The sequence below is a fragment of the Oncorhynchus tshawytscha genome, linkage group LG13 (assembly GCF_018296145.1).
Source record: "Oncorhynchus tshawytscha isolate Ot180627B linkage group LG13, Otsh_v2.0, whole genome shotgun sequence".
Lineage (NCBI taxonomy): Eukaryota > Metazoa > Chordata > Actinopteri > Salmoniformes > Salmonidae > Oncorhynchus > Oncorhynchus tshawytscha.
In genome coordinates, this window is record NC_056441.1 from 16,173,489 (window position 1) to 16,195,492 (window position 22,004).

A 22,004-nucleotide genomic window follows, 5' to 3' on the forward strand; every position below is an offset into this window, starting at 1 on the left:
AACCTTCTGCATGGCACACATACGCAATCTATGTCTCAGTTGTGAAAAATAATTAAAAAGACTTCTTTAACCAGTCTCTTCCTCTTCATCTATACTGATTGAAGTGGATTTAACAAGAGACATCACTAAGGGATCATAGCTTTCACCTGGATTCACCTGGTCAGTCTGTCTTTGTGTCTTTGTGTGTCCCTGATATTGGTATATCTTCATTATTGTGGATCTACCATTGGTACGTATAATGTATAGTGTCTTTGGAGCTGTCCTCTGTTCCATTGGGGTGTCATCAGAGTCTTCAGTTCCATTGGAGTGCCAGTGGTTCCAATGCACCACTGTTGTCTTTGTTTACATATAGAACCACAGAACACTACACCACAACATTCCTCAGTAAAGACAACTCAGTATCACATTATTTTCACAACTCTTTATTTAGATTTGATACAATCAGATTGAAATACTGACATTACATTCAATGTATTTCAGGAGCTGTGATATTATTCCTAGAAAGCACCTTGTTTTAGTCCTCCTATAGGTGGTAGAATAGATGCAATGTTACATTCAAATGTGTACTGAAATAAAGATTTTTTACAATTTAAAATTGACATTTTTACAAAGAACAAAATTCACATAACCCAGCCCAATCTTTGGAACCAGAACAACCCAAGACAAGACCTCACGTCATCCTATCTGAGTCCATATGCAAGTGACAGAGAATCGAGTGCGGCTAAGCACCCAAATCCTTTTAGTAGGCCAGTGACACATGAATGAGGGGAGAGAGAAAGGACGGAGAGGCAAATACTGAAAGAGTGAGGGAGAGGGAGAAAAAAAGTAGACAACCAATTTGGGAGTAATGCAACTAAAAACAGACAAGTGTAATTTCATCCATCTGGGCTGATGTGTAAAAGCGCTGCGCCGAACATTCCCCATGATTCCCACTGATTGATCTCCTCCCTGGACTGAAACACCTATTATTAGCCACGAGCCTAATAGCACCAGGATGTCCCGCTGCTCTCCCAGGGGCCAATTCTCCGGTCGGTCATCTCTTCCTTCACTCTCCGCAGCTGTGGAAACCAACAAGGGAGAGTGGGTGGGTGGAGGGCGCACGGGTATAGGGTGAGGATAGAGGGGCCAGAGGGTTGGGTGAGGAGAGGGCAAGGGGGAGGAGGGGGTGGTTTGAAGAAGATGGAATAAAGATTCGGAGGAGAGAAGAAGGGGATATGGTGATGAAGAGAATAAAGGGTTGGGAGTGGAGGGTGACAGACAGTGAACAGAATAAAAGGTTGGGAGTGGAGGGTGACAGACAGTGAAGAGAATAAAAAGGGTTGAAGAGAATAAAGGGTTGGGAGTGGGTGACAGACAGTGAAGAGAATAAAGGGTTGGGAGTGGAGGGTGACAGACAGTGAACAGAATAAAAGGTTGGGAGTGGAGGGTGACAGACAGTGAAGAGAATAAAGGGTTGGGAGTGGAGGGTGACAGACAGTGAAGAGAATAAAGGGTTGGGAGTGGAGGGTGACAGACAGTGAAGAGAATAAAGGGTTGGGGTTGACAGTGAAGAGAATAAAGTGGAATAAAAGGGTTGGGAGTGGAGGGTGACAGACAGTGAAGAATAAAGAATAAAGGGTTGGGAGTGGAGGGTGACAGACAGTGAAGAGAATAAAGGGTTGGGAGTGGAGGGTGACAGACAGTGAACAGAATAAAAGGTTGGGAGTGGAGGGTGACAGACAGTGAAGAGAATAAAGGGTTGGAGTGGAGGGTGACAGACAGTGAAGAGAATAAAGGGTTGAAGAGAATAAAGGGTGGAGGGTGACAGACAGTGAAGAGAATAAAGGGTTGGGAGTGGAGGGTGACAGACAGTGAAGAGAATAAAGGGTTGGGAGTGGAGGGTGACAGACAGTGAAGAGAGGGTGACAGACAGTGAAGGGAATAAAGTGGGAGTGGGAGAGAATAAAGGGTTGGGAGTGGAGGGTGACAGTGAAGAGAATAAAGGGTTGGGAGTGGAGTGGAGGGTGACAGACAGTGAAGAGAATAAAGGGTTGGGAGTGGAGGGTGACAGACAGTGAAGAGAATAAAGGGTTGGGAGTGGAGGGTGACAGACAGTGAAGAGAATAAAGGGTTGGGAGTGGAGGGTGACAGACAGTGAAGAGAATAAAGGGTTGGGAGTGGAGGGTGACAGACAGTGAAGAGAATAAAGGGTTGGGAGTGGAGGGTGACAGACAGTGAAGAGAATAAAGGGTTGGGAGTGGAGGGTGACAGACAGTGAAGAGAATAAAGGGTTGGGAGTGGAGGGTGACAGACAGTGAAGAGAATAAAAAGGTTGGGAGTGGAGGGTGACAGTGAAGAGACAGTGACAGAAGAAGAGAATAAAGGGTTGGGAGTGGAGGGTGACAGACAGTGAAGAGAATAAAGGAAGAGAATAAAGGGTTGGGAGGGTGACAGACAGTGAACAGAATAAAAGGTTGGGAGTGGAGGGTGACAGACAGTGAACAGAATAAAAGGTTGGGAGTGGAGGGTGACAGACAGTGAAGAGAATAAAGGGTTGGGAGTGGAGGGTGACAGACAGTGAAGAGAATAAGAGGTTGGGAGTGGAGGGTGACCGACAGTGAAGAGAATAAAGGGTTGGGAGTGGAGGGTGACAGACAGTGAAGAGAATAAAGGGTTGGGAGTGGAGGGTGACAGACAGTGAAGAGAATAAAAGGTTGGGAGTGGAGGTGACAGATAAAGTGAGTGGAGAGAATAAAAGGTTGGGAGTGGAGGGTGACAGTGAAGAGAATAAAAGGTTGGGAGTGGACAGACAGTGAAGAGAATAAAGGGTTGGGAGTGGAGGGTGACAGACAGTGAAGAGAATAAAGGGTTGGGAGTGGGGTGACAGACAGTGAACAGAATAAAAGGTTGGGAGTGGAGGGTGACAGACAGTGAAGAGAATAAAGGGTTGGGAGTGGAGGGTGACAGACAGTGAAGAGAAGAGAATAAGAGGTTGGGAGTGGAGGGTGACAGACAGTGAAGAGAATAAAGGGTTGGGAGTGGAGGGTGACAGACAGTGAAGAGAATAAAGGGTTGGGAGTGGAGGGTGACAGACAGTGAAGAGAATAAAGGGTTGGGAGTGGAGGGTGACAGACAGTGAAGAGAATAAAGGGTTGGGAGTGGAGGGTGACAGACAGTGAAGAGAATAAAGGGTTGGGAGTGGAGGGTGACAGACAGTGAAGAGAATAAAAGGTTGGGAGTGGAGGGTGACAGACAGTGAACAGAATAAAAGGTTGGGAGTGGAGGGTGACAGACAGTGAAGAGAATAAAAGGTTGGGAGTGGAGGGTGACCGACAGTGAAGAGAATAAAGGGTTGGGAGTGGAGGGTGACAGACAGTGAAGAGAATAAAGGGTTGGGAGTGGAGGGTGACAGACAGTGAAGAGAATAAAGGGTTGGGAGTGGAGGGTGACAGACAGTGAAGGGGTTGGGAGGTGGTGAAGGGTGACAGACAGTGAAAGAGAATAAAGAATAAAGGGTTGGGAGTGGAGGGTGACAGACAGTGAAGAGAATAAAAGTGGAGACAGAATGAAGAGAATAAAAGGTTGGGGTTGGGAGTGGAGGGTGACAGACAGTGAAGAGAATAAATGGGGTTGGGAGTGGAGGGTGACAGACAGTGAAGAGAATAAAAGGTTGGGAGTGGAGGGTGACAGACAGTGAAGAGAATAAAATAAACAGTTGGGAGTGGAGGGTGACAGACAGTGAAGAGAATAAAAGGTTGGGAGTGGAGGGTGACAGATAGTGAAGAGAATAAACGGTTGGGAGTGGAGGGTGACAGACAGTGGTGGGTAGAAATATCTAATAACACTCAAGAGTTAAAATGGAGTGGAGAGTGGAGAGATGGTGAAATCAAAACGAGGACAGGGAAATTGAATAAAAATTGTTAATCATAACAATTTATTGAAGTATTTGCCATTTATCTTCTTATGTCATGATATTGAGACAATCGTTGTGTTTCCCTTAACGATTTCACCCCTTGTTGTTCTTGTTCAAATTCAAGTGGAGTTTATTTTGTAAAATGGTCAATTAATTTAAGAAAATGAGAAAAAAACTCTGGCTTCTAAAGATTTCGTGATTGAATCTGCAATTGGATGTGATTGCCATGGTGATGACAAGACTCACGTGACAGGAAAAACATCCAGCCTTCATACATCAAGATAGAGTCTGGTTTGCAGGTTAATCCAATGCAACTGTACATCTGTCAAGAAACAAAACTAGAAGAACTTAACATGAGGAAGGTGAATGAGACATTTTTTGGTTGTATTAGATAGCATCGTTGACTTTTGGGTAATTATATACTCATCATTGATGATAAGGTAAGTCATTAGTTAAGCCCTCATTCAGTCTCTTTGAGTTTGATTGAATAAGGCCTTTGGTGAGATTTGTTGCATTTCCAAGGGCCACTGATGGCTACAGGCTGTAGTTTGGGTCAAATGGCCAGAAGTCAAAAAGAATAAAAACCCTCAACTTGAAAATGGCAGTTGGAACAAATGAAAATAAGATCTTATGGACATTCTAGGAAATGATATGGCTAGCAATGCCAATGCTCTAGTCTAGAGTGACCATAAAACTAATGCTCTTATTGTTCTGTGATCCAGAGCTCAGAAAGTCAACATGTATTATCCTCAGATTAGTGTTTAATCCAGTTAACACACCTCTACTAAGAGGAATAATGATAATATGAATGTTTTGTCCTCTCCATGCACTTAGTTGGGGCTGATCTCTCTATCTCTTTATGGAAAATGTATAGCCTGTTTTGCATTTTACTGAAACATTGGGATAAGGAAGTTATGGACAAAGGAGACAACTCCTCGAATGTGCATGAAAACAACAAATGCCTTTTTCAGAGTGAGAATGATTTAGTTGACTTATAACTATTGATTCAGGTTTCAAAACATTGGCCATGAGAAAAACCCTTGTTCAAAATTCCGTTTCAGGTAGGTGTTTATGGGGGCATAGTAGACAATAGTTAGGATATATCATCTGACAACTCCTGCAGTGTCGTTTTCATGAGAACCTTGGCAGCCCAGTGAATGAGTTGGGTTGTCAGTCACAGGGTATTTGACCAGGTGTGATTATTTTTCTGCCTCAGCTCACTCTGTGCTCTTCAATGACATGCTCCTTTGGTTACAGCCATTAATGCATTGTGTGTGCCACTTCCTCCATCGTTCCCACTTTACTCAAATGTAGGTCAATTTGCTCCTACGTTTATTATTCATTTTATTTTTGCAGATTATGTGCAATGTGCAGTTGGTTCTGATCTGTCCAACTGCAATGTCCAGTTGGTTCTGCTGTATCTGGGAATTTAATTTCTCTCAATTTTGTACAACTATTTTAGATTTTGGAGGTAATAATGTAGGCCTTCCCCAACCCTAGGAAATGAAAACTGTAAATTGTTTTATTTTCATGCCTTATATTCGTCATTTTGCTTTTTAGAAATGCATTGCATATTTTTTTCTGAAAAAAAGAAAGAAATGCGATTCTCGTAGTATTTTCATAAGGGTCTGTGTATAGTGTTTATGTTCTAGTCTGTATGTCACATATATGATTAGGTCTGAAGTTTTTTTTACACCACATCTGTCCACTTGTCCCTTCCAGAGGGTAGGATCTACAGGCTAACTAACATGTATTCCGTTCGTGTGTAGATGTCTTTAGGTCTTTCAGCAGGACACATGCATGCACTAGCAACTTGGTCATATCAGAATTTCGCCAAATGTTGGTTATAATGGAAGATTTAAAAACATTTAGGATATTATTTTAGAACTTTCTGGTGAGAATTTTCATTTTTTTGTCTTCTTTTACCTGCTCAGGAACTGTCAAATAAAATGGTATGTGATGGAAAACAGCAATGTGCACTGCCCCACTCCCTATCAACTAAAGAAAAATTATATCGACATAAAAAAACACTATTTGTGTTAGTTTTCCATATCCCTCATCCCAACTTTTGTCACTCATTCGTTTGTTTTGTATTTACAAAAAATTAAATACAATCTATTTTCTGAGATAAGGTCAGCAGACTTTGCTCTGCACGAACGTGTGCACTGATCTATCTATCTCGTGAATTACCAGCTCATGACCCCAATTTAGCCTCCCATGACTTGTCAAAGAAGTATTGTCTCTGGCATCGTAACTACTGATACATTCCAGTGATTGTAATTTACGTCGCCGTATGGGGTAGAATAGGCAGAGCATTATGGACAACTTTATAGGAATACCCTGTTGGGAGTTATAGCCACCTGCTTATTCAGACTCAATGCACAATAGCCTAATTGCTCTTCAGTGGAAGGCCCCGCCACGGGATCTCCAAAATGAATATGTAGATGTTTTTGTTTTATAGTAGAATATCAAAGGCGCATTATCATAGTCTTCGCGGATTAAAGGGTTCTTCTAATCAGTTGCAGCACCATATTAGCTAACACTCAACCCAGGAAAACGTTTACGCGGGGAGCCTACATGGGAAATAGGCCTGTTATTGCCACATGGTTTCTGTTTTATATCACCCACCTGTGTGTGTGTCAAATAACGGCTAATGTAATCATTTGTAATAAAACAATGTAATAATGATGATGATACTATTTATGTAGGTCTATAAAATAATAATATTAACCACAATAATAATAGACTACAGATCATTTATTCAAAAGGAATCTTATGTGAATATATATGTGAAATTGTAAACATGTTGTTTTGTGATGTAGACTGCAACAGCGGAGAAAATATACATTTAGCAGTTACTTTTTGGGCACCATTGACAGTTCTAAGATTTACGCACACATGGAAATTTGTTTATCCTAAATATGTCATGTGTTCGCCCTCTGCACGCCTAACAGCAGTGGCCTCTGTGTACAGGATGACATGCAAACCCATCATTCGACTCCATTACATTTCTCATCTGACAAATTGTTCCAATGCAGACCAAAGCTAGAAGCTGCAGTTCTGAGGTGTTGCTTCTCATTCATTCAGCTGAATTTTTAATTCTTATATGATTTATCTATTGTAAAAAGTTGTTGTCCATGCCTATACGTGTTTGTGTCCATTTTTTACTTTTTGGTTTTAGTTTTTCAGTTGCACATAATAGGCTGTGAATACATACTATCTTCAAGAATGGCAAAAAAAATGACTATTTACAGTATGGATATCGAGGATGAAAGACATCCCATACGACATCGTAAATACAACAAAAACGACGGCTATGATTAACACACGAAGCCTACCTCTCCAATTATATTTCAGGAGGTTTGGAAATTAATTATTGCCTTTGAAGTACATTAGAAGGCTGTGTGATTTGCAAGTGTTGAACCGAAGGCCTCACTCGATGTGGCTGCAAACGAAAAAATGACTAAATGAAAAAAGGGATCACGGGAAGAAAAAGGGTATCTTTGTTTGCCCCCCTTTGTTTACCAGGACGATTTTTTCTCTCCATTTTACTAATTCATTTCAATGCCTTTCAAACGGGAAAATGGAAATTGCTCTTGCCCTCTATTTCGGCAGCAGCGTCCTGGCAACAGAGCAATTTTCTATCATCAGGGATAAACGGCATCGAACAGTATATTCTGATAAAAAAAGCCCATGATTGCTGGCCTTCCTGTCTGTCATCTCTCTGCGAAATCCTCTCCTTCAAACCCGAGCTGTGTGCTGTCAGATCTAATAATGTTGCGTATTAAGTCGAGAGAGAGAACAAGCACTAAAGGGTAAGGAAGCCACGGCGTTCTTATTTGTCCCAGTCGAAGATAAAAGGTGTTCGGCATAGCCAGCAGCTTCATTTCGATTAATTGCGGCGTAGACATCTTGTTGGAAATAAATCGTCCAATTTGTAAATTAGTGATAGGCCTGACTCATTAGACTAGCCTTTCTGTAAAAACACTGTGCACTTGTATATACGTCTCTGAGATAACATTAGGCCATATTGTTTGAGATTAAATTTGTATTCGCATAACCAATAAGACCATGACATAAAAGTACATGTTATCATCAGTATGTTTTCAATATTAGCAAGACATTCACTTGAAATTCACCTATAAACCATTAGAAAAAGTCAACCTCATCATAAATTCATTTTTAGGTTTTGACTTGGCACCTGATAAATTGTGTTCGCAGGTACAATAGCTCTAGTATCTTTATCAGTGAACATTAATCCCCACAATAAAACAATGCATTCTGAGTGTTTCGCTTATTCACAATTAGGAGAAAATGATCAGAAAATCGATTTATTGGTGCTTTCAGTTGTTCGTTCGTTCATTTCCAATGCTCAGTCTATATTTCAGCTTCAGACTGTCTCAGTCAATGTAGTAATCATTTTAAACAAGTAAACATCGAGTGTTTCCACAAAATGCGAGAAAAAGAAAACAGGCGCGATTAATTAAAATGGTGTGTATGAGTCACCTTTTTAGTGCAGTAGTTTCGACTGTTTTGAATGAAATCCATTTGACTATGGAGGCTAATGGTGCAGTTCCTTGTTTATTTGTCATAATTGAGGCCAAAACGAGTTACTTTTTTTCGACATCACTCATCGCCAGTCGGTCTAGTTGAGTTGCACTTGCTGCATTATGCCTATATGATTCTGACATTGCTCGTCCAAATATTTCTATATTCTTAATTCCATTCCTTCACTTAGATGTGTGTGTATTGGGTATATGTTGTGAAATTGTTGATATTACTTGTTAGATATTACTTCACTGTCGGAGCTAGAAACACAAGCATTTCGCTACACTCGCATTAACATCTGCTAAACACGTGTCTGTGACCATTACAATTTGATTGATTTTGATTTGATTCTGATGACTGAGAAAGAACCATTGACTTCCGTTGAAATGAGTCAGATCAGTGTAGTCTATTCATTTCAACATGCAAATAACCAGCAATCACTGTTGTTTTGTTAATGTGACGGTGATATTACGTGTGGACCACAGGTGGCTGGAGACACCTTAATTGGGGAGGACGGGCTCAACGTAATGGCTGGAACGGAATAAATTGAATGGTATCAAACACTAGTTTTCCATGTGTTTGATACCATTCAATTCCATTCCATACCATACATTATTATGAGCAGTCCTCCACTCACCAGCCTCCTGTGGTGTGGATGCCTAGATGATTTATATTCCACACTTTTACGCACATTCGTTTTGCGTAAAAGCTCGTAAAATGTTGTGCGCTATGGTGTTAGAAGGGGTAGCGCTGCTATGAGCAAACAAGGAACGCGGTCTGGTGATGTATGGGGAACTGTAAACTCAGATGCTACCCTTCTGATTTGTATTGCACTATTACAGTTAGACAGCTGCGTGTGGCATCCATCTACGTTCGCTTTCCCCACGCCACTTTCCTCACACTGCAGCTATGGAAAAGCATCGACGTCTTTAAGTCTGTGAAGACCCAGTGGGTTTGAGTTCTGGAGAAGAGAGACACTTTTAACTGCTTCTGCTAGACTGGCAAGTCCCCACGCCCCAAATGCTCCTGAAAGCAGAGCTCTACAAGCAGAGCTCAATGAGGTGGCTTGCCAATAGCTGTTAGAGCGAGCTACCGCAAAATCCCAGCACTTGGCAGAAATATGAATGTTTTTAGTGCGGGCTACATGTTAACGTTCAAATATGATTAACATGTGTATCCATTTTAAACACCGAGACGCAAAACGCCACAAATACACGTGACACAAAGACCGACACAGTCACACAGATATACACACACACACGCGCGCGCGCAGGCACATATACATACACATAGTTCCTTTTAGAAGAGACTTATAAGACAATATGCCTTTACTAATCATTATTGACAGTAAACACCGTTGTTGTTGTTATTATTATTATTATTATTGTGTTATATCCACATTGTGTGTTATGTTGCTCCAACGTGCAGCCTATTTTTGCGTAGACTAAGTAACTCATAGCCCATGCAGTTCCAGTTTAGGAATCCCATGCCTATTCCCAGTGGTTTGATGTTCGAGTTATTTTAGAGTCGTCTTTCACAGCTTGAATTAAATACCACTTCTGTAAATCATCACAACCATTGATTTGACGGTGGAGGTCAATCGCCTACTCAGGAAAACTAAAATACTTTTTCATAGCTGCCATTTGTTCATTTGAACATTTCCCATTAACTTTTGGTAAATTTGCGGCATAATCTCCTCTGAATCAGGCCATCAAAAATGAGAACTATAGCCTTTTAGGCCTTGAACAGAGAGCAATATATGTAACCAGGCCTATGTATGTATGTATGTATGTATGTATGTATGTATGTATGTATGTATGTATGTATGTATGTATGTATGTATGTATGTATGTATGTATGTATGTATGTATGTATGTATGTATGTATGTATGTATGTATGTCCCCACGCCCATGTATGTATGTATGTGTGTGTGTGTGGTGTGTGTGTGTGTGTGTGTGTGTGTGTGTGTGTGTGTGTGTGTGTGTGTGTGTATGTATGTATGCTTTATAAAATTGCACAGCATCAATATAAGCAAATATATTTCCTCTCAAAATAATACATGATGATAATAACAATTGTATACATTGATTGCATGTACAGCTTACTACTAAGAAATATACATCGCCTCAAGACTATTTCAAAATGCGAAATGTTATGTTTATGGGGAGGGGGGATAGCCTACGTCCATCATAACACTGTGTCTTCAGGCCATTTAAAACAAACAAAAAAACAGTGATTTTCATTATTTTCACCACTTCAATTAATCTCCATTGGTGTACAGCTTCCTTTCGCGCCTGCGGGACACGCTAGGCTACACTTCCACATTACACAGAAACCATGTTCGGAGGTCATTAAACTGTCACGGTAGGTGATTATGCTGCGGTCTCCAAAAGGTAATAAACTATGATGTCTCAACTAATCAAGTACCGAGATAGTAAAGCATGCAAGTAACAGCACAGAAAAGCCCATCAACGTTTGCCTTGTGCCATTCGAAGCCGATTAGAAAAGGTATGGATCTGGTTTCTCTCCTGCGTGTTGAGGTGGAACTCGGGATGAGACATTCAATGTTAGATCATTCAGGGATGACGACGTCTAGGTTAATATACCTGTTCTAAGTCTCATAAGGTTACTAAGAATTGCATTGATTCCTACCTTATTTAATGTATCTAAACAAATACATAAATCCCTATGTAGCCTTAACAAACAAAAATGTGTAAAATCCATCATGCAGAAGACATGGCCCATAGGTATCTTACCTACATTCCTGATGTCCATATAGAAGTAACCTTCAAATATTTCGTTTTCATATGAAAGCCTTGGTTTAAAATCCAATATTAAAAGGCATTTCATATATTTCATATCTACCAACTGTCTCTGTGCTTCTCTCTTGGTCCACTGCTGGAAAATGATTATCCGGCTGGGTTGTGCACTTTTTAAATCCCCCAAAGTAAATAACAAGCCTGGCAATAATAGCAAGGTACCAAGTTCTTGTTATAGAAAGGGAGAACATTGAAACTAAACGCTGCATTTAGACAACCATTTTTGATAAGAGGATAATTGAGGCGATACTGGCGTATAATTAGGGGATAATTTATGCTATATTCAGTTTTATTCCACCTTCCCAAAACAAACCCAGTCCATAATCATTACAGGCGAAATGTTCTTAATTTTATAGCTCCAATTTAAACAAAGTGTGGTGGTTAATCAAAGAGGTTTTAGTTATAACTGATTGCGACCATAATTGCTTTTTCATCACCATTTTGAAATAAATGAATCCCACACTATTAAGAAAAAAACGCGTTGACAATGTTTTTTTAACGACAGGTTTTATGAAAGTAGAATTGGGAGATGTATTATTGCATTTGCATTGATAGTTTATATTGCAACAGAATTTGCCAAACCGCACTGTATAATTTGCATATATTTCCGACTGTAGGCTATCACGCATCTTATTTCAAAAGGGATAAATGATACTGTCAGTTTACGACGACATCCATCCTTCCTATCTGCAATACAGTGTTTTTGTCATCTTGTTGATTCGTCGCATGCAATTGTTCTTCGAATAACCTAATGATTACGATGGTATAGAAATGGTGTAAGTATATTTCCAGGGTGATGATATGGTGTGTTCAAATGATATTAGTTCCTTAGGCTAAATCAAATTGGTGTGGGATACGTTTTGCGTAATTTGGGGTTGAGGATTAATCCTAAAACAAATTGACTATTCCAAAGGGCTGGCATAATTATTATACCTTGCGTTTGACTGTATTCTCCGTAGGAATTATGAGGTTCTCCCACCATAGTTGTGGCTGTAGTGGGAGCTGGTAAGGTGGGTTAACTCACACTGAAGAATAGTGAAGCACACAACTGATGACGTTGGGTTGAATGACCAATCGGAAGGCGTTGCCCTTTGGAGACAAACCATTTTACTTGTAGTGTCTGCATCAAGTCTGGAAGCAAAGATTCAATTTTAACAGAATCCACCTTAAATCTCTGCATTAACTTATGCCCAACTTGCGCCATACCAAGTAAGAATACCAGAGGAGAAAAAAAATCGAAGTAACTGAGTAATTCGGGTCTTAATAGGACAATATCTGTTCGCTGAGGAGAGAGACAACAACACCGCGAGAGAATCCATTTGGACTTGAGAGAGGGGGCGAGTGCTCTCAAGGCAGAACATTTGATGATGACCATGACTACGATGGCTAACGGTCTGGAGGCTCAGGACTCGTCCAAGTCGGCTTTCATGGAGTTTGGTCAGCAGTCTCACTCACAACAGAGCTCTCCGTCGATGGCTGCCAGCCACTACCCGCTGCACTGTCTCCATTCCGGGTCGCACCCAGTTCACCATCAGCACGATAACTCTCCGTACTCCGGCAACAATTCTTACAACAGGTCGCTACCGTACTCCTACGTGAGCCACCCCCACCACAGCCCGTACCTGCCGTCCTATCACAATAACACCACTGGCGGTCAGACAAGGTTAGACGGCACAGGTAAGATGCTTTCCCATTCATGACAAGAAATATGCTCAATGTCGTTTTCATCGTGCAGCGATAAAAAAAGCAAGTGACATATATATTTTTCTAAAATCGGCCAAGTAAAAGATAAAGCACAATAAACGTCCAGCAGACGGTTGAATGGGAAACTAATTTCAAATTATATCTGAATGACAATTTATATGTTGCCTATATTTTCTATATTATATTTAGTTCATGTTGTCTCTTTTTGTTATAGATCCTATTCTATGGCCATTCTTTGCACAGGGTATAATGATAATGACAAGCGAGGAATCCTCAAGAATTATTCTAGGAATTAAACGGTCTATTCGCTTTGAAAGTTATAATGAACATTTAATTGGCATGTCATTACGAGCAATATCCTAAATATGACAGAAGATTCGATGATGATTACAATAATGGTGGACTGGATTAAGCGAATGTGAGACGTGAATATGTATTAGTGGTCTGAATTTAATAGAGAAGGCCTATTATTGGTTTTCTCATATATTTTCCTTATTAGATATTTAGACATTTAAATAGATTTGGAACTATTATATTATATTAAATTAATTATACTAGGGGAATTATAAACTCGGCCTATTTGTTGTGGAATATGTTTGTCCTTAATGGACTAACATTGCCCTTTTTTGTTGCAGAGCAGCAGAAAACCACAGTGATTGAAAACGGAGAAATTCGTTTCAACGGGAAAGGCAAGAAGATTCGCAAACCTCGGACGATTTATTCTAGTTTGCAGCTTCAAGCTTTAAATCACCGTTTTCAGCAAACACAATACCTCGCCCTGCCAGAACGCGCTGAGCTGGCTGCTTCTCTCGGACTAACACAGACACAGGTAGGCCTATTCTCAAAACATGAATTATTATACAAAAGGGTATACATTATTATATTGTTGTTGGCGCTTTATTATCATGTATTATTATTATTTATTAGTGTTATTAGTAGGCCTATTAATATTGTGATTATTATTGTTATTACTACCCTATACGCTAAAATTGGTCTGGGTATTGTGTTTTTGTTGTTGACCAATTTAGGATTCCTTCATAATATTTACTTTTTTTTTAACCTATCAAATCAAATCAAATACAAATATTTAGCAGATGTTATTGCAGGTGTAGCGAAATGCTTGTGTTCCTAGCTCCTACAGTGCAGTAATAACTAACAATTCACAACAATGCACACAAATCTAAAAATAAAATAATGTAATTAACAAATATATACATTTTAGGACGAGCAATGTCGGAGTGGCATTGACTAAAATACAGTAGAATAGAATACAGTATATACATATGAAATAAGTAAAGCAATATGTCAACATTATTAAAGTGACCAGTGATTCCATGCCTATGTATACAGGGCAGCAGCATCTAAGGTGAAGGTTTGAATGTAGGCCTGCGCGAATGTATTGTAGTAATGTTATGTAGGCCTCCTAACTCATATTCAACATATCAGTTGGTCTATAAGCCTATTTATAAAAATGTTAATAGATGAATAAATACATTAATGATATAATCGTTATCTGTCATCTGGTCTTCCTTTTCCTTCCTGCCATCTTGTGCAGGTAAAGATATGGTTCCAGAATAAAAGGTCAAAGTTCAAGAAGCTGCTGAAGGCAGGTGGCAACCCGCACGAGAGCGACCCTACTATGCCTGGTTCCATCGGCCTGTCTCCCCGCTCTCCAGCAATTCCTCCAATATGGGACGTGTCAGCGTCCAGCAAAGGGGTTAACATGGCGGCCAACGGCTACATGCCCGGGTATTCTCACTGGTACTCCTCCCCACATCAAGAGACAATGCAGAGATAGACTGCGTAAAGGGCGGGAAGGCCCGAGGTCTGACTCAAGACGTTCGAACCTTCATAGTTTTACCTGCACAATTGATTTCCGTCAGCCTCGAGACAAAAGGGGTGCCCCGTTCGAACAGAGAGATTCATTGGAGACAGGGTCGGCTGCTTTTGATGGATACTTGAGGGCAAAGACTGTGATATGACACACCCTAAAGGAACGAAACGTATTAATTTACCAATGACTGTTCAGTGGGATTGCCTTTGTTGCTTTCATTCATGTCAACATTTGACTGTCAATATACCAAAAATATCACTGACATTCAGCCCGTCACTTGGGCACAGAATGGACAACACTCACGAGTTTTTTGCGGGTTCAACATGATGCCATGATATATTGTTGAAATCTTAACTGCTCTTTGACTGTGTTTTTTTTCATGCAAAACAAAGCAATCTGTCTGTCTGTAAATATATTCTTCGATTTTAGTTGTACATTCACTTTTATGTTTTGTCTTTCATAAATGGATTAATCCATGACTTAAAACAAAGTATCGTGTTTTGTACTGCAATATGAAATATATATGTAAAAATGACTGATGAATCGTTCCTTGTCAAGATGTCATATGGACGTTCTAAAATGTAGGTCCCATATGGTTTTTCATGAAAAAGTTACAGGCTATTCGTCATAACATTATGTTTCCTCTTTATAAAATAGACATTGTCAATGCACTGCAAACGAACAAAATTGTCAATATATATTAAACAACACCAGAGGAAATTAACTTACCCTGCTCCCCTCTCTCAATTTATCACGAAAAGATGGTAGCTCCTTGTCCTGTTAATCTTGTCATTTTCTGCCTCAATTATTAGAAGTATTGACACAATGTTTTTCTCCTCTCTGCCCGTCCTAATGCAAGACGCTAAATGCCAAGCTCCACGGGATCGATCTTGAACAAAGCATCCAGCTGCAGTCCCGTTCAATATGAAGGAGATATTTGGGACAATTTATGGGTTTTATCCAAGTGAGGCTTTTTTCCATTCTCATAAATGCAGGCATAATTAGGGTAATTTTTGATGTAGCCCGCTGATTACAGCGTTTTTACCGTCAAAGATAATTACCTGTAATTTTCTACCACTTTTAATACTAAAAGGCATCTTTATTTGGATTTGAGGTGGCACAGACACGGAACAAAAGAGGGAAATTATTCGGTTATTCATATACAAATTGCTGAGAGCAGTGAACAGTTGGGATATTATCAGAAATTACAATGTAAAAATAAAAGAGAAAGTGTCTGCAGCTGTCAAGTCGTGAATGCCCCACTGGTACAGTATACCTGCATGGGCCCCATTTGACCAAAACAGGCCCTATCACGACTATATCTATAGGCCTATATTTGTATATGTAGTTATTCCCCAAACCCCGTAAATAACGTTTCGCTTAATAACTTTCCTATATTGTCCGAGCGTAACTCGTAAAGCAGAAAGTGCGCGGTGTGGTCTTTTCACACTCGAAGGACTTGGGCAAATCATATCATTTTTTACAATAAGCCTATATCGTCATAAAAACGGAATTTTATAGGATATGCAAATAGTTGCAATAGCAAGAATGCTATTTCTCATTGGTGGAGGCACCCAAATTGTGAAAAGACCCAAACAATGCAAATGTTTCATATTATTTCATGTAATTGATTCAAATGAACAAAAAGAGATATAGCGACTTGATGAGACAGGGAGAGGGAACAGAAGAGAACAAATGAAAACACGAGGACAAGAGCTCTTGGGAGGCCACGATGAATTGAATATTTACATCGAGAGAGAGAGATGGAGAGAGAGAGATATGGTAAGGGAGGGAGATGTCAACACTCCCAGATCTTTGTGGTTTTCCGGTTAAGATAGATTGATGCAGTATGTTAGTCTGCTGTAGGTTAGGAGACAAACCATATATCCAGGGTATATTATAACTGCCGGATATCACTATAGGTTTCAGGCTATCCTTAGTATTTTATCAGTTTGGCGTCATGATTGCAATTGATTCTAAAATCCGAATTGGCAAAGGTGGTCTTTAGAAATAAATACAATTGTCCCGTCGGACAAACAAAAACACCTGACAAATAGATAGGGTAGAATAAAAAGGTAATTTAGGCTGCTAGTATAGGCTAGTGTTGAATGCATGCTGCTATTTATCACATAACTTCCAAAAGCCTAGTAAAACACAATCAATAGTGTCACCTAAAATAAGGTAGGTTATAACATTCTTAAACAAAAGTGTGTAACAATCCTTCATAAGGATTCATAGAGCGCAACGAGCTAGCTAGGCTACTGAGGTAGCTTCATCATGATAAATAAAAAATATATAGCCTTACCTTCAAACGATTCTTTAGCCTACAATAGTGTTAGCAATGATCAACAAGCTTGGGCTTCGAATGGGAACACTGTCTCCGACAGAACACGGTTCTACTGCTCGTGGTTGAGTAAGCACATCCAGGTGTGAAAGTGTATTTACACCGCGGTACCTCTTATATATTGCCTGCAAAATTAGCTGTTATTACTGTCACTGTTTAGTGATGGTGAGCTAGAAAAAAGCCTTCTGCAATCAAGAAGCAAGCGCATCTTTGCAAATTATAGGTAATTGTCAATGTCCAGATTATGATAATGGTGGCCTAATCCTGGAGTATAATTATTGTTGAGTGTTATAGTTGAAGCTAGTAAAGCTAACTGTCATTATTTAGACTCGATTTGCAAGGGAACTGGCTGAGTGGAAAATGTTCAGTTGGAATTTAACGGGGCTCTCGATATAATGGCGTGTGTGTGCGTGTGCGTGTGTGCCTGTACGTGTGTGTTGGGGGACGGGTGTGGAGGGAGAATAAACAGTAATATGAAAATCAAACGTAGATTTCTCGAGTAGCCTACTGGCAATGTAATTATGGAAGCACGTGACATGTAGAAATTAGGTTGATATAAACCACGTTCATGTTTTGGATTAGCGTTCTGCAAACCGTTTTATTTTTTGCACAATTATTTCAGCTGAACATGTCCAAGTGCATCGCTTGCTTGCTAAGGCTATATTCAGCCAGGACAGTCAGGCCCTTGGGAAAACCAGAGAGATGAGACGAGTATTCAGTTATATGCACAACCATGTCAACATTGGTGTATTATGTATTGTGAATCCTTAGGTCAGACGCTTAACAACATTATCATGTGTCCATGCTATCTTAAACCGGAGTTAAACGTGTCCTCTCCCTGTGTGTGTGTGTGTGTGTGTGTGTGTGTGTGTGTGTGTGTGTGTGTGTGTGTGTGTGTGTGTGTGTGTGTGTGTGTGTGTGTGTGTGTGTGTGTGTGTGTGTGTGTGTGTGTGTGTGTGTTGTAGTATGATTGTTTCTTGGTTGATTCTTGGTTGATTCGTTTAAATAGGCTATTGATGCATAATGATAACATGCTTTATGTAAAGTCTGGAACAAGATGTTCGCTTCAGCGCAGTAGGCCTATTTGTTTAGTGGTTTGCAGTGGCAACACTGGTAGTAGGCCTAATGATATGTTCAAATGCTGAAGATTTTATTTTACCCGGAACGTCTGACGGAGGTGGGCTGTGGCCGCGGGAGTGGCAGAGCTCTGGAGCCGATCTGCCCCCACAGGAATGCGGATTGTCTCAGATCTACATGCCGCCCCTTCGCCTCCTCTCTGCCATTCAAAGCAGCTAATTGTAGGGGACACAAAGAGAGCACTGCTGCAGACTGTCTGCCAGACCGACACCCATATTCTTTGGGGAAGTTCAGAATCCAGATGCAACTCCAAAACACAAGACTGAAATGTGCTTCACTGTAACACGATTGAATGAATAATAATAGCCTAATAATAATACGACCTAATCTATTTGATTTGTTTGTCTTAACATAAACCTAAAACTAGAATTAACCTGGAAGAAAATAGAATCAATGTTGTGTGTATCTTCACAACATTTCATTGTTTGGTTTACACGAACAACAATAAAAAACTAAATTGTATGTTTTCTTATGACTGTTTAATAGAGTTAACAATATAATGCCATTCTTTGGGTATTTGTCTTTCAGAAATAAATCTTTCAAAACGATGAATATGATATGATACCTGCAATCAATCATTCCAAATTCAATTGTAATTCAAAACACACTCTTCAAAAATGTTAATTATTATACACTCAATGATGCTTCTCTCTTCGATATAGGTTATGTTTGGTCGGTTATGGACCCGCTGAAAACTATTTACTATGGGCATGTTTATATGCACATAACCATAAAACAGGTTGTAGTTTTCAAATGAATAACTTGACACGACACGAAATAAATCTAGCCTAACCTTTTGAGATACCTGAAGGTAACTCCCCCTGAGAATTCCGTGGTTGTTGAAAATGAAACAGCCTAACTGTTTAGCCCAAGGTCATTAGACCCATCTCCTTGTTGATAGATGTGTGGCCAAATTATTATTTAAAGTGAATCACTACTTTGCACCACTGACCAAATATGGGCACACAGGCAGTCCAGGCAATTAAACTCGAGTTTGAGCTGTACATGGATTTAAAGTGTCTCACAGAAAGTAGGCTTATATTGTTATGTTATGGAGTCCTTGATATTCAGTGCGAATAGCCTATCTAGGCCTACATGCTATATCAGTAATTATCAGGGATTTGTGGGTATCAGCAAAACAATTGCCTTAAAGTATTCATTCAGGAGGGCGCCATTGAAAGTGTCTGGGTTCCATTGTCCATTTAAAACGTTTAATTAGTCTTCCAAAATGCAATAAATTACATGCACACATTTACACATTATACACGTTCTTCTATGACTGTCATCAATACATTGCATATTCCTCTGAATCTTTTATACACGAGTCCCATACAATGAAATATTTGTTGAACTGGGTTTCAGTATAACGTCCCCGATCCGAGAACCAAAGAGTGCTGTATCGAGTTGGGGGTCTGGAGGTGAGAATTCATGGAACCAGCCGCGGAGTACCAAGAGGCGGTGTTTTCCAAAAAGGTTGATGCCGCCGAGTTGTTGTTCTGTGCCTGGTGGCTGTGAGGCCTGGACGGGCCCTGCGTGTCCCAGACGGCGGGTGAATGAGGAGAGTTGCAAGCCATGGGATCGCTGGAGCTCGGGCTGTGTTCCGGTGGGAGTTCGCCATTCTTCATGATTTTCTTCAGTTTCGACCTTTTGTTCTGGAACCATATTTTGACCTGGGGATGGATGAGAATTATGTTAAAACGAGTTCATAAATAAAAGCATATTAAAACCCACAAATTCCATAATACTAAAGTATTCATATGATGTAAGCATTGGGGCGATGTGTTTTCGTTAATTACGCACACATTACGCATGAAATGTATATTGTAAACGTAATGCAATTTTGAACGGACAATTCCAGTGAAGGATAACAACATAGAACAAGTGATAATTTTGATTTAAAAAAATAAACAAAATAGAATGCAACTTTGAACAGACAATAAAGTTGAAGAATAGTAAGCTATTTACCTGCGTTTGCGTGAGTCCCAACGAAGCCGCAAGCTCTGCTCTCTCAGGCAGCGCGAGGTACTGTGTGTTCTGAAATCTCCGCTGCAGGGCGGCGAGCTGAAAACTGGAGTAGATTGTTCTTGGTTTTCTGATTTTCTTGGGCTTTCCGTTTACCATCCTCACTTCAGGTTCTGCTACCTCTTTTTCTGAAAGAAAGAAAGAAAGAAAGAAATTACTTTATATGTGGTGTATAAACGAACTCAGTATAAACTATTTACATAATGCAGTCACATTTCCTGGTTATACCATCTATTTCAGAGAGATCAAATCAAAAGGACATCCCGTAGACAAATGTCTCTTAGGGAGGGCTCTCTGTCGATTTATAGACAAGTAGATTAAAGCAAATGCGTATAGCAAATAGTCTAACCGGTAAAGGAAACGTTTGTCATTTTTACAGAATTACTTTTCAGAAAAATGTGTGCCCCTTTGCCGATTTTTTAATATTTTTTTTTACCATGATCGAAAATATCTTTGCTTGAAATAGGCTATTCGCATGTAAAAAATAGTGTGAGAGCTCGAACAAAGCACACACTTGATTAAATAATAACAACAATAATAACAACAACAACAACAATAATAATAATGTAGGCTAATTACCTTGCGGACTTAATGGTTGTGGTTGTACTCTGCTATAAGTTCCAGCATATTGGTGGTAAGCAGAGGCTGTGTATGCGCTGTAGTCTGGGTATGTTTTTGCAGGGTAATTTCCCGCAGATCCGTTTACGCCGTGGTATTGGTACTGATAGGCATTGAGCGGTTTCCCATACGAGGTGGAGTTAGGCGAACAATAGCCATGGTGCACTGCTCCAGCAGGGCTGTAGTAGCCAGAATCCGTGGCCGTAGACTCGGGTAGCGTAGGAGATTCCTGAGACGGGTGATGCATTGTGGTGGAAAGCTGAAAAGGGTTCTGGAAGTCGGCAGGTTTGATACTCGGAATCCTTCGGTCGAATACTCCAGTCATAGTTCGAAGCAGCAACGTTAAAGGGAAGTCTGTTTCCACTGAGACGTATGAAGACTGAGTGAAGACTACACTTGCATTGTGTGATGTGTGCTTTCGCCGACGGGCTCTCTCGAACTGCTGCCAGCTCCACAGCAAAGACCTGGTTAAATCCTAAATTGCGCTCTTACGCACTGCAGGGAGGATCTGGTTCCATTGGCCAAGGCGCGCAGGCAGCATACACCCCAACTCGTTCGACCAGTTTGCCATAGGCGATATACGACTCAAGCTATACTTTGTTGTGTTTTTACTATCAATCAAAATGGGCAATTAAACTGTGTGTCATGTCATCGGTGGATAATTTAGGGGGGTAAATTACAGTTTCCAAAACGTCCACATGGATATATTAGTCTATCATGAGCTTCAGTATTAAAACATTACGACTGTTGGTTGTATTATCTGCCGTTGACAAACGAAACAAAATAAAGAAATGACTACAGTATTTATCTTAATGTTGATTGGACTTAATGCACATTCAGAAATGAAACTGTTTCGATTGCCTCCAAATAAAATTCAGGTAATGCAACGAAAATATCAAACTAGATTTTTGTTTTACTAGCATATTTATAAATAAATAACCAGTCACTCACATGTGCCATAAAACAAAGTGTTTGTTTTTACTCCATATTGTGAGTCGACAGGCCTATATGTTCAATGTATAAAATATATCTGTTCAGAAGAGTCCTTAGATCATTCATTTGTAGGCCTATGTTCATTTTAAAAT

At 40.0% G+C, this 22,004-nt stretch overlaps 2 protein-coding genes and 2 long non-coding RNA genes across 7 annotated transcripts; 2 read left to right on the forward strand and 2 right to left on the reverse strand.

The window, feature by feature from the left end:
* Window positions 1-406: 406 nt before the first annotated feature.
* On the reverse strand, window positions 407-15,311 carry LOC112264360. Its single transcript, XR_006078569.1, has 3 exons — window positions 14,826-15,311; window positions 4,139-4,214; window positions 407-1,058 (listed from the first exon to the last, which is right to left on the reverse strand). It is a non-coding gene; the product is annotated as an uncharacterized LOC112264360 (long non-coding RNA).
* LOC121839044 lies at window positions 1,178-3,250 on the forward strand. 4 transcript variants are annotated; one of them, XR_006078566.1, is made up of 5 exons: window positions 1,178-1,276; window positions 1,413-1,532; window positions 2,493-2,705; window positions 2,821-2,925; window positions 3,211-3,250. It is a non-coding gene; the product is annotated as an uncharacterized LOC121839044 (long non-coding RNA). The 4 variants fall into 4 exon arrangements; XR_006078567.1 differs by having other exon boundaries at window positions 1,413-1,492; window positions 2,453-2,705; XR_006078565.1 differs by lacking the exon at window positions 1,178-1,276 and having other exon boundaries at window positions 1,357-1,532; window positions 3,211-3,241.
* On the forward strand, window positions 12,274-15,522 carry dlx6a (distal-less homeobox 6a). Its single transcript, XM_024440902.2, has 3 exons — window positions 12,274-12,937; window positions 13,600-13,793; window positions 14,520-15,522. The coding sequence occupies exons 1-3, from the start codon at window positions 12,625-12,627 to the stop codon at window positions 14,760-14,762; spliced, it is 750 nt and encodes a 249-aa protein (XP_024296670.1). The 5' UTR covers window positions 12,274-12,624; the 3' UTR covers window positions 14,763-15,522.
* A 3,219-nt stretch (window positions 15,523-18,741) lies between these two features.
* dlx5a (distal-less homeobox 5a) lies at window positions 18,742-21,436 on the reverse strand. Its single transcript, XM_024440903.2, has 3 exons — window positions 20,881-21,436; window positions 20,245-20,429; window positions 18,742-19,949 (listed from the first exon to the last, which is right to left on the reverse strand). The coding sequence occupies exons 1-3, from the start codon at window positions 21,242-21,244 to the stop codon at window positions 19,638-19,640; spliced, it is 861 nt and encodes a 286-aa protein (XP_024296671.1). The 5' UTR covers window positions 21,245-21,436; the 3' UTR covers window positions 18,742-19,637.
* Window positions 21,437-22,004: the final 568 nt, after the last annotated feature.

What these genes read in the sequence shown, in the direction of transcription:
- dlx6a (XM_024440902.2), top strand. Translation starts at nt 12,625, where the DNA reads ATGATGACCATGACTACGATGGCTAACGGTCTGGAGGCTCAGGACTCG. An exon ending in GACAAGGTTAGACGGCACAG is followed by an intron (nt 12,938 to 13,599) that starts GTAAGATGCTTT and finishes TTTTTGTTGCAG; the next exon opens with AGCAGCAGAAAACCACAGTG. An exon ending in TCGGACTAACACAGACACAG is followed by an intron (nt 13,794 to 14,519) that starts GTAGGCCTATTC and finishes CATCTTGTGCAG; the next exon opens with GTAAAGATATGGTTCCAGAA.
- dlx5a (XM_024440903.2), bottom strand. Translation starts at nt 21,244, where the DNA reads ATGACTGGAGTATTCGACCGAAGGATTCCGAGTATCAAACCTGCCGAC. An exon ending in ACAACCATTAAGTCCGCAAG is followed by an intron (nt 20,430 to 20,880) that starts GTAATTAGCCTA and finishes TCTTTCTTTCAG; the next exon opens with AAAAAGAGGTAGCAGAACCT. An exon ending in TGGGACTCACGCAAACGCAG is followed by an intron (nt 19,950 to 20,244) that starts GTAAATAGCTTA and finishes ATCCATCCCCAG; the next exon opens with GTCAAAATATGGTTCCAGAA.